Source organism: Ustilago hordei (genome assembly GCF_900519145.1).
Source record: "Ustilago hordei strain Uho2 genome assembly, contig: UHO2_contig_27, whole genome shotgun sequence".
Taxonomy (NCBI): domain Eukaryota; kingdom Fungi; phylum Basidiomycota; class Ustilaginomycetes; order Ustilaginales; family Ustilaginaceae; genus Ustilago; species Ustilago hordei.
The window spans coordinates 99,118-111,259 of record NW_024545266.1 but is presented as its reverse complement, the minus strand read 5'-3'; the positions used below and the strand labels follow the sequence as shown (position 1 = coordinate 111,259).

Genomic DNA, 12,142 nt, shown 5'->3' with positions numbered 1-12,142 from the left:
AGCATTTCGATCAACATCTCGCAACTCTTCTTACGTCAACCTCAATCACGGCTGATGCTCAACTTGCCATTGTCACCGCATCTCATGCCTGCCCAAAAACCATAACGACACTCTAATCGATCGATCTTCATCTCTCCGACAAGCGTTACGATTCTGAACTCAAGCTTTGCAAGTCCTCCCCCCTCCCCCCTTCTCTCTCTCTCTCTCTCTCTTTCTCTCTCTCTCTCTGCTCAGCTTCTGTCCCCCCTAGTCAATCGTGTGTCCGGCCTATCAGCTTAGAAGCAGCTAGCCACTTTGCGATCCAGATTGCACGAGTCTTTTGACATCAGCCTTGTCCTGCTGAACTCGAGCTTTCCTCTTGCTTGGCTTCACGGATTCTCGATGCCTAGCAATCGCAGCCGTACCAAGCCTAGCTCCAGCTCCAGCTCCCCCTCCAACGCTCGCTCATCAATTCGATCTCCAGCAGCTACTGCCAATTCCACAACTGACGTCTCTTCTTCTTCCGGAATAGCTGCTGCCGCTCCCACCTCCCGTCGCTCCAACCCAGCCGCTGCTGCCGCTGCCACTCCTCTTCGCAGAAGCCGCCGGCTCTCCGCTGCTCCCACGACCGTCACCGACGACCTTTCGGACTCTCGTAGCGAAGCCTCTTTCTCCACCTCAGATCAGCTCTCGGCTCCTGTGACTCCAGCCACCGCCGTATCTGCATCAGCCTCCTCTAACCCTTCTTCCGCCAGCCGCAAGTCCCTCGCCTCACCCCGTGCATCTCCGGCTGCACGATCTTCCACCTTGCCGCCATCTCCTCAGTCCACCCCTTCCCGGGCTGGCGCTTCTCTCGCTTCTGGCTCCTCGTCCAAGGCTACCGCTCGTCAAAAAGGAAAAGGAAAGGCTATTGTCCTACCTGACGCAGCAGCATCTACCGCATCTACTTCGGCTTCGGCTAAAGGGTAAGTTTTTCTGCATCGCTGCTATATGCCCATCTCGTCCTTGCTCGTATACCAACCATCTCCACATTCACTCATCTCTCTTTCCTTGCCTTGTGATTCCCTTTCTCAATATTGTAGAAAGCGCAAAGCCTCCACAAGCACCCCGTCCAAGAAAGTGGCTCCATCCCCAACAACCACGAGTGAGCCCAGCAATAAGCGTCAGAAGACCGACTCTCAAGCTTCCGCCTTTACCAAGCAAACGCGCCGCCTTTCTTCTTCCTCTTCCTCCACCTCGCCTTATTCACTTCGTTCGCGCGGCAACACCGCAGACCAGTCGCCCTCTTCCACCTCCAAGATGACCGGCGCCAACCCCAATCCAGCCGACGCTCGCGGCTCCGCCCGATCCTCGTCGACCAAGTTCAGACCCTCACCGACATCTAAGCGCGCTTCCACTAGCGGCTCCACACGCTCCTCCCGAAGCAGCGCAGCTCACCAGCTCGAGTGCTCGGATGAAACTGGCTCTAACGAGGACGATGATGTCCACATGTCGGACCTCAGCCCTGATCCTTCCAACAAAGGCACTGCCGCTAGGTGCGAGTCCTCGCATGTCGGCCTAGTCGAAGAGCCAGAAGACCTAGCGATCGATGAAGACGATGCACATTTGCATCAGGACGAGCATATGCATGACTTGCCCGACAATCACCACTTGGATCACGACGACGACGACGAGCACGATAATGACGATGACCACAGCAATGAAGATGACCACGACGAAGGTATGCCTTCGCGTGGGGAAGGTGGCCTCGGCGCGTTCGACGATGAAGATGACGACGACGATGACGATGGCGATGATAGCGACCATGGCGCTGGCGTCTTTGGCCTTAACTTGCGAGCCATGGCTGGCTACATGTCTGGCTTGTCCAGCCGGTTCCGCAGCCTTCTCTCATCCTTGCGCAAAGAGTCTGATCCGACAACCCAGATGGTGACACTCCAAGACCTGTCCGAGTTGCTCAGCGTTAGTACTGAAGACACGCTAGCTGGCTACTTCCCAACCGACTCGTTCGTCAAGGAGCTCGTCTACATCCTCGGCGGACCCAAACCAGAGCGCAACGATCTCGGAGGCAAGTCTTCTTCCAAGATCGAGTCAGTCGACGATGACCTGGACGACGAGATGAGGGCTGTACTTGCTGCGGCCGACACGGAAGACAATGGCGAAAAGATGCTCCTGGCCTGTCGATGCTTGGCCAACCTCATCGAGGCCATGCCATATGCTGCGCATAGCGTCGTAGCTAACGGTGCGATTCCTGTGCTCAACTCCAAGCTCATGGAGATCACTTTCATCGACTTGGCCGAGCAGGTGTTGCAGACCCTTGAGAAGGTCTCACAGGACTACCCTAGCTCCATCGTCAAGGAAGGCGGTCTATCTGCCATCTTGCAGTATCTCGACTTTTTCAACATCCACATCCAGCGCACTGCTATGACGGCTGCTGCCCACTGCTGCCGCAAGCTCACGCCCGAATCGCTCAGTATGGTCCGTGACGTCATGCCCATCATCCAGAACGTCCTCACCTACAGCGATCAGCGCCTGGTGGAGTCAGCGTGCAAGTGCGTCGTTCGTGTCGTAGAGAGCTACCGTCTCCATCCTGAGCTGCTCGAACAGCTGTTGACTGGCGAGCTTCTTGCTGCCCTTAACAACCTGCTCCTGCCCGCTTCCTCGGCCACAAGCTCCAACACAACACTCGGTGCCAGCGTCTACACGGACGTGCTCAAGGCACTCGGTACCGCTTGTCGCAGCAGCCCACGTCTCGCAGTCGTGCTGCTCGAGAATAACATTGTCGAAACCCTATACCATCTGCTCACCGGCTCACCCGCACCCACCGACACTGCCACCGCCAAGGAGAAGGCCGATGCAACTCGACCTCACGGCATCAAGCTCGAGTCAGAACAAGCTTCGGGCCCTAACAGTGCCGCTGAAACCGCTGCAGTTGCTGTCGTCCCTGACGCAGGTGCAACAGATGCCGCCGGCTCTACTGTTGCTGTTGCGGACATGGCCGTGCTACAGAACTTGGCTCAACGACCCAAGGAGCAGATTCAGGAAGCCCTGTCGCTCGTGGGTGAGCTTCTGCCACCGTTGCCTCGCGACGGTGTCTTTGACCCGCGTGCATACACCGAGAAAGCGTACCTCAAACGCACCGCAAAGCCAGCGTCTCCTTCCAGCGCTTCCAAGTCGGTACCTGGCGCTTGGACACAAGCTGATGGCGAGAAGAGCACCTCTGACGCCACGAGCGCGTCTGCAGGCAAGGACACTAGCCTCGCTGCAACCACCGAAGCATCGCGTCCCTCCTCCTCGCGCTCCAGCTCTACGCGCAGCAAGGTAACACGGACCAAGTCGGACAAAGAGGTAGCACGCGAAGCAGCCCAAGCCAAGCGCATCGAGATGCTGCACAGCCGCACTGCCCTCGTGAAGCGCTTCACCCACCTGGTTCTGCCGACTCTAGTCGAGGTGTACGCTGCCAGCGTTGCCCTTCATGTCCGTCACAAGGCGATCAACGGCATCCTCAAGATCATTAGCTTTGTTGACCCTGAATCGCTCGAAGAGGCACTCGACAATGTGCCCCTCGCCAGCTTCTTAGCCGCTATCCTCTCGTCTCGAGACCACCCAATCCTCGTCAACGGTGCCTTGCAGATCGTCGAGTTGCTGACGGAGAAGCTTCCCTCGCTCTACACGGCGCTCCTTCGCCGTGAAGGTGTCATGTGGGAGATCGACGACATCGCTTCTCAGACTCCGTCCGACCGTGCGTCTAGCACCGACAAGCCAGCAGGTACCTCGACTGATGCTGAACGAGGCTCGAGTGCGCAGCCACTCAGTCTGCCGCGGTCTGGCTCTTTGGGAGTCGATGCAGCTTTCGACAGTGCAGGTATGGGCATGTCTTCTAGCTCTGGTCTGGCTCGTCTTATTGCTGCTGCTTCCGGTTCTGGCCAGGCTGCCACGCTCGTGGACGCGTTGGGCAACCGCGTCTCTTCTTCGTCCGCTCCCACTTCTGGCTTCAACGCACAGAGCTCCGCCGATGCTACCGATGCCAGCATCTGGCGCGCTCGTGTTCTTCGTGACAAGTTCACTGCCGAGGCCAAGTCTTCGGAGGGTGCTCAGAGCGCAGCACAGGCACTCGATCACATCAAGGATCTCGTTCAACGTCTCACCGATGCTGCTGCCGAGGGCCGAGAGTCGGATGCCAACAATGTCCTCCAACAGGTCACTTTGCTTTTTTCGCGTACCGAGGACCCTATCTCAAGCTTTGAGCTGCTGCGTTCCGGACTTGTTGAAGCGCTCTACTCCTTTGCTACCAGCAACGAGGGTCGCATTCCACTCGAGCGCCGCCGCACACTGCTGATCGAAGCATTGATGGACACGGACACCAACTCAGGCCACAGCGGTGCCACAGTTCTGGTCCGCAGGCTGCAAGAGGCTCTGAGCCGCTTGGAGAACGTCGAGATCACCACGGCACTCAGTGGAGGCACTGATGAAGTGCGCAAGAGCCCTAGTGCTATGCTTGGGCGTCAGTTGCGCGTGCGACTTCAGGCAGAGGACGCCACCGACATTCCACGCAGCTGCAACAACATCATCGTCACCATTCATGCTGTGGCCACATTCAGATCTCTTAGCGATTACCTTCGACCCAAGATTGCTGTATCCTCGGCTGCATCCGGCTCAGGTTCGGGACCAGGTGCTACAGCTGGCTCTTCTGCTTCTTCGCGACTCTCTTCCGTCTTGGCTGCCTTCGCAGCAGCCACCGGATCTGGCGGCTTCTCCGAGCTAGGTGGCAGCAGTGGCAGCGGCAGCAAGACAGCTGGTGCTGGCAGCAGCAAGGAGACTGCCATAGGCCAAGCGGGCACTTCGACCAGCGCCACTGCTATGGATGCAAACGCCGGCAAGAAGGACGAGCAGAGCGGTGAGATCAAGAAAGATGCAAATTCCGGCGAATCCGCCTCTGGCTCCGCCCAGGCTGGCAAGAGCCGTGAGGCAACCTCTCGCGAAGACGAAGCCCGTGAGGATGCTCGCGCCCCTGCTCGTCACCTCTTCGGCGGCAGCGACGATGCTCCATCGGCTGCCGGCACAGACGGTGAAGCCAAGACCAAGGACACAACTGCTAATGGCAACAGCAACTGCAATGACGACGACCAACGATCCGACGAGGCACTTGCACGCTCGCTCATGGAAGGCTTACTCCACGGTGCCGAGTTTGACGACGACGAAGGCTTCACAGACGAGGAAGGCTTTGACGAAGAGATCCTGCAGAGCGAGATCCCAGCAGACGGTGCTAACGGCTCGGCTGATGCTTCCAACGGCGCTGACGCTGCCGACAAGACCATCAACCTCGATGTTGAGAAGGAAGGCGGTAGGATTGTAGCAAAGACGCCGGAAGGCACGCGCATCCCTACGCCTGGCAATGGTTCAGGTACTCCTAAGTCTGCTGAGAGCTCTTCCACGGCCACCGCTGCTTCTGGCACTGCCGCTGCTGCTGCTGCTGCTGCTGCTGCATCGGGCTCTTTATCTTCCACTGCTAGCCCTGCTAAGACTTCTTCTTATGCTTCGGCTTTGCAGAAGAAACCGACGGACTGGCATCTGGAATTCTCGCTTGGATCGGAAAAGCTCACGCTCGACACCACCATCTATGGTGCTGTCCACCGCTTCGAGACTGTACAGGCACGAGAGCAAGGTCACAGCTCATCTTCCACCGGAGCTACTCTCAGCTCGTCTATGTACGGTGGAAGCAGGCATATCTGGAGCAATGTTTACACAGTGAAGTACAAGAAGGTGTCTGGATCAGATGCCAAGCCAGCCGCCGAATCAACTCCCGAACCTACTTCGGCTGAGAGTGCAGCCGTCGAGCTTCCTGCTTCGATCAAGGAGGATGCACCCTATGCCAAGTTGCTTCAGCTGCTTGCCGTGTTGCACTCGCTCAACATGGAATGGCGAGAGGTGTCGCGTGCTGGTGACAAGGCTATCACGGCAACGCCGACATCTGCTCTGGCCGAGTCTGCCTTTGTGAACAACAAGCTCACTGCCAAGCTCAACCGACAGCTGGAAGAGCCCATGATCGTGGCATCTGGGTGTTTGCCAGCATGGTCGACCGACCTGCCCAAGCACTTCCCGTTCCTGTTCCCCTTTGAGGCGCGCTTCGCCTTCTTGCAGTCGACGTCGTTTGGCTACGCACGCCTGCTCACGCGATGGCAGGCACTGCACAGCCGCAATCAGGATCCCGGCAGCAGCTCTTCCTCACGCTTGGACGACTCGTTCGGCTTCCTCGGTCGATTGCAGCGACAAAAGGTGCGCATCTCGCGAGCCAACCTGCTCGCTTCTGCATTCAAGGTTTTCGATCTTTACGGCTCCAACTCGTCAGTGCTGGAGGTCGAGTACTTCGAAGAGGTGGGTACAGGTCTGGGACCCACTCTCGAATTCTACTCGCTCGTGTCGAAGGAGTTCGCACGCAGGGATCTAAAGCTCTGGCGCGACAGTCGTGCTGGTGGCTCGAACGAAGACGGTAGCCAGTACGTGTTCAGCCCACTCGGCCTCTTCCCTGCTCCGCTCACTCAGGACACAAGTGCCGTGTCAACTGAGGGAAAGTCGGCTGAGACTGCGATCACTGTTGACGACATCAGCTCGGGTTCTGGATCGACGCCAAAGCGACTCCATGCATTCCGCATTCTGGGTCAATTCGTGGCCAAGGCGCTGCTCGACTCGCGCATCATCGACTGCGACTTCTCGCCTGTCTTCATGCGAGCCGTGCTCAACCAGCATGTTGCTCCGACGCTGGCCACGCTTGCAGCTGTCGACGCCACCTTGGCTCGCTCGCTAGAATCGATGCGCAAGATGCCGTCGGACGAGATCGAGTCGCTAGGTCTTGACTTTACACTCCCAGGCTATGAGTCAATCGAGCTTCATGCTGGCGGACGCGACGAGAACGTGACAGGTGCCAACGTCGAGCAATACATCTTCGAGGTGCTAGACATGACCTTACAGCGTGGCATCCGCCCCGCTGTACGAGCATTCCGCCAAGGTTTCAACCTGATCTTCCCTATCTCGGCCATGTCGAGCTTCACGGCGGATGAGCTGGTGATGCTTTTCGGCAATACAGAAGAAGACTGGAGCGAGTTAACGCTGTTGGCAAGTGTCAAGCCTGACCACGGACTCAACGCCGACTCGCCAACGTTCCGCGACATTGTTGCCATCATGGCATCGTTTGATGTGAGTCAGCGTCGTGAGTTCCTGCAATGGCTCACTGGTTCGCCCAAGTTGCCCATCGGCGGCTTCTCGGGCTTGCATCCTCAGCTGACGATTGTCAAGCGTCCACATGAGGCACCCTTGACGCCCGATGACTACCTACCAAGTGTCATGACGTGCGTCAACTACCTCAAGATGCCCAACTACTCTTCTCGCGACAAGATGCGCGAGCGACTGCACACAGCTATGAAGGAAGGCTCCACTAGTTTCCACCTTTCGTAGTTCACATCATGTTCATCATCAACATCATTACCATCATCATCATTCTCACAATGTGTTCCTATGTTTTCATCCTCATTTGTACCAAGTCTCCATTCAAGTTGATTCGAATGCATCCATTTCTTCTCACGTCGTGATGTGGTGTCACTTGATATCAGCATGACCTTTGATTGCCTGCTCATCACTCCAAAAGAAGGAGTTTTTTTGTTTTTTTTTACCTTTTCGGTCCTCTTTTTTCTCAGCATTTACTGTATTTAACCTTTTTGGTGTACTGAAAATTGCAAAGTCAGCCCTGCCAAGCAGCCTTTTCGGAAGCGGCCAGGTTTGTGATTTCCCCGCCTTTTCTCTGTCTTCGTTCCGGTTTTCGCCTTTCTTTTTGCTCCACTTCAACAGCGAAAAAAGGACTGCAAATTGGCACAACGCTCAATGTGACGGTACGAGGTCACACTAGCCAAGCATTCTGAATCCTTTTCCGACATCATCACTACCACTACCACTCAACAGTATCCGCTGCCGCATCTCACGTAAAGGCGATAAGACTCCTTTCGGCGGCCTAGTTTGCGGGATTGTATCGGATCAGACTGCCTCACCGTTCAAGCTGTGGAAAAACGCAGCGGCTCTCAAAGCAAGGGGACTCGAAGGAGCGGGAATACAACAGTGATCTAGCATTTCGTCTTCTTGATCTTTCGTTTTGCTATGCTCGACGGATAGCTTTCCATCACACTCGGACTCTTCCCTTGGATCATCACGCAGCGGGAACGTACAAACACCAACGGAAGCACTAAGACAATGCAGCCTTCACTGTCGGCCAACCTTGGCTCTTCTGCAGCCTCCTCATCATCCCGCACATTACCAGGCGCAACACCATCCACTCTCCCCTCAGACCCGTCCGAAATCTCCGAAACAGCCCAAGCCCTCCTCCAAGCTCACTATGACCGACTCAAGAACTCCTCCTCCTCCTCCTCCTCTACCACCTCCACCAACTCACAGTCTCTACTCGCTAGACTGGAACGAGCTGCCTCAAACATCGATCGGATTTGTCTTCAACTCGACAACTTCTCAGTCTCTCACCAACTCCATGCGGGAAAGTCTACAGCAGAAGAAGCAACACGAACTTTGCAGCCTCTTGGTCCGCTAGCTTTTTGGCCTGCTAGGGTGGTGTTTAGTGGTGATGCTAGCGAGGGGAAGCTTTGGGTGAGGCAGAGTAATGATGATGGGTTGTCGTTGGAAAATCAGTTGAAGGTTGAGGATGAAGGTCTGCCGATGTTGACGAAGAGTCCGAAAGCGAAGGAGGGCGAGGGGTTGAGGGTGCAAGTGAAGTTGGTGGAGCCGAGTCGGACGGTGGAAGTGAAGTATGTTAGGATGACGTATAAGGATGCCCAGATGCAGTTGCAGAGTAGGAGGGCGAAGCTTTTGGCTGCTGCCCGGGAGCTGCGTGAGAAGTTGGGAAAGGATGCAGTGAAGAGTGTTAGTACTGAGGGAACAGCGGCGGCGGCGAAAGACATGCATTTGCTAAACGAGGATAATCAGGCATTGAACGAGGAAGGTCTGCCATTCTACGAGCCAGTGGAGGAGATATCGGAAGAGGAAGCAACGAGGCAGAATAAGGCGTATATGCAGCCATTTGTGCGATCAGAGGCGGCGGATAAGAACCAGCGGAAACGATGGTTAGAGGACACATTGACTAAGTTGGAAGAGGAAGAACAGAATGAGGAATCGGACGCGGAAGAGGGGGTTGAGGAGATGCCTTCTGCTTCTTCTTCCTCAACTCCGACTCTGCCGGAAGCTGAGCCCTCTGTAGAGGACGAGACTCGTGTTGTCCTGCGTACACGCACGCCCAGTCCACCACCATCGCCAGAGGATGTACTCAAGACCAAAGCCCTGCCGGAGATCGTATCTGCAACTAGACCGCCGCCGCCCAAGTCGGCGCTAAAGACTAGTGCAGCACGGCCTGACATTGTTCAGCGACCGTCTTTCGGGTCTTCGGGCATCCGTCATGGGTTCTTGAATCTGAATCCGTCCAGTCCAGGTGCCATCAAGAGCTCTTATTCGTGGGAAGACCTGGAGAAGGAAGAAAAGCCCAAGTCTGCGGAACCGGGACGACCTTCAAAAAGTCATACTCCTACACCGCTGAGTCGGGTTAGCAGCACTGCTGAATCTTCACTACTCAGTCGGATTACAGATGCGAACTCGAGCCCGGTGACAAGTGGAACAAGCACACCTACGAAGAAGAGTGTCCGGATTAAGAGTCCCGAACGCGCCCATCCGCAAGTTGCGGCCGGGTCCGGGCTCACACCACTGCAGCGTGCGTTACGGTCGAGTATTCGGGTCAAGGAGAATTACAACGAGCCTTCCGCCTCGCAGCAGCAGCAGCCGAACGGGACAGTGTCAGCGCTGGAAAGAACAGACTCAGGTTCAGGTACGGCAGAGAAGCGACACAAAGACGATGTAGGCGTGGAAGAGGAAGCTGAACGCATTGTCAAGTTGCTTGGTCCGGATGTTGTGGAAGGGCATCCAAGTGCGCCGCCGTCGGACGTGCTGAAAAAGATGCAAGAAGCTCATGAGGAGGACAAACGGCTTTCTACACCGGAAGCTGCCGCTGCCAGGGCGAAAAGGGAAGAAGAGGACAGGGAGAGGGAAAGGTTGGAGAGGCTAGCTGAGAAGCCGGCTTTGGGGCATAGTGTGATGGAACGACCTCGAAGTAGTGCCGAGAAGGGGAAGGGGAAGGAAGTTGCGGATCAGGTCAAGTCTAATCAGGCCAAGTTCAGTGCTTTCAAAGCTGGCTTCCTCAACCAGAAACCGGCGATGGCGAAGAAGGAGACCAGATTCGTGCCAAACATGCAGGTGCCGAGGAAAGCAGCGGGAGCTGCAGCTGCTCCGCCGACACAGTCTTTGGGCATGTCAGCGTTAGATAGAGCTTCGTTAGGGGATGACAAATTGAGTCGGCGCAGGGAGGAGATGGGATTGCCTGCTGCTGTGCCTCATGCCAGACCGAGTAAGTCTTATGCTGAGAAGATGGCGGCTAGGCAGCAAGGTCAGACACCCACCTCCGCTGATCCAGAGGATGTGGCCGAGAAGGGGTCAGTAAAGTTAGCTAGACCTGTAGAGGGAGACGATGTGCCTCGGCCTGGTCGTGTTCGTTTTGGTCCTCCTGCTGGATCTTCCCATGCAGACGAAGAAGAGGAGCAGGATGAAGGAATGGAGATCAACCCCTCAGCAGAACTAGATAACCACAACCCAGAAGAAGGCGAGCTGGACGAAGAACAAGAAGAACCAAAGATCGAAGGTGAAGGTGCCGACACGGATGGAGAGGATGCGTACTTTGACGAGTACCTTTCGGGGCGGTCTCGTAAATCTGCTGCTGCGAAAGAGAGTCGTGGATTGGATGATGAGCATGATAATGACGAAGCTGATGACTTCGACGATGATGAGGATGAAGATTGGGATGTCGACGAAGATGATTTTGATTTTGATGAGGATGAAGATGATGATTTCGATTATGATCCGGAAGATCTCATGGCGCTAGCACCGAGGATGGGCGATGTGGAAGGATTGGCCAGGAACCCAGAGTTGATGAGGGAGTATGAGGAGGCAAAGGCGAAGCTTGCCGCAATGGGATTGGCGATGCGTGCAGGTGCGGGTGGAAGTGATGATTTGAGGGCGCAGATGGTGAATGCTGCCCGCTCAACAGGTGGAGAAGGGGAGGAAGAAGAAGGAGAGGAAGAAGAAGGAGAGGAAAAAGAAGGAGAGGAAAAAGAAGGAGAGGAAGATGATTACCAGATGGACTTGGTCCCTCTCGACGCAGCCATGGAGGATCCGGAGTATCAAGGCAACACCACCACCTCAGCCGGGTCAGGCTCTCGGATTTCACGCTTCAAGGCTTCACTCAGACAGCAGGCTATGGCTCCCACCCCACGCGGCGGCGACTCTTTGAAGTTAGAAGAAATGCTCTCTTCAGCAAAGAATCTCGGCGCGTCAAATAGCGCTGCTTTCAGCATGGACGGCATGGGTTCCTCGGCTCAAGAGGAGGGTGGTGGAGGAACACCAATGATGATCATTCCTCAACTAGCTCCTGTTCGCTTCCCCAAGCATGGGGACTTGGTGGAAGGCAAGACGTCAGGACCTGTAGATTTGGACGGAGCGGAAAGCGATGAAGATGATGAAAAGGCGGAAATGGTCATGAGGAGCCGGCTGGAGCGACTACAATGGAAACGAGAGCATCCGGAAGATGCGACTAGGTTGAACGAGAGCAAGAAGGCTAAGGAGATGGTGGAACAGGGAGTTGCGCCGCCGCCTGTTGTGCCGAGGAGACAGGAGATCAAGAAGGCGCTCAGCGGGGAAGGTGGTACTGCAGTAGAAGGCAGGGAGGAGGCAGAAGATGCCCCCAAGCCGAAGAAAGTGAGCCGATTCAAGGCTGCCCGTATGGGTCAGTAACCTCAGATACAGCAATGCGATTCAATAGCATTACATTGTCGTTCGTACTCGTCTTCCAAGGTCTTGTGTTTGCTGTTCCCAGATATAATCCTCAAAAGCTCGTGTGCGAGAGTGGGTAGCCGGAAGTCGGGACGTGGAAGTAGGGATGTGGAAGTCGGGATATGGAAGTCGGGATATGGAAGCGCGAAGAATTCCAGGATTTTTGCTTTTGCGAGAACCCTTTTTTCAAGGTTTGTGCGGTCTCCTGTCTGTACATATATATATGTATATATTTCTTTCAAAG

The 12,142-nt window shown here is 55.6% G+C and overlaps 2 protein-coding genes across 2 annotated transcripts; both read left to right on the top strand.

Annotated features, from left to right (window-relative positions):
- Window positions 1–381: 381 nt before the first annotated feature.
- UHO2_07396 (uncharacterized protein) lies at window positions 382–7,428 on the top strand (the record flags this gene model as incomplete). Its single annotated transcript, XM_041556607.1, has 2 exons — window positions 382–944; window positions 1,062–7,428. The coding sequence occupies 2 exons, from the start codon at window positions 382–384 to the stop codon at window positions 7,426–7,428; spliced, it is 6,930 nt and encodes a 2,309-aa protein (XP_041412541.1).
- Window positions 7,429–8,214: 786 nt separating this feature from the next.
- Window positions 8,215–11,859, top strand: UHO2_07395 (uncharacterized protein; the record flags this gene model as incomplete). Its single annotated transcript, XM_041556606.1, has 1 exon — window positions 8,215–11,859. One exon carries the CDS (start codon window positions 8,215–8,217, stop codon window positions 11,857–11,859), a length of 3,645 nt encoding a protein of 1,214 aa, XP_041412540.1.
- Between the last annotated feature and the right edge of the window lie 283 nt (window positions 11,860–12,142).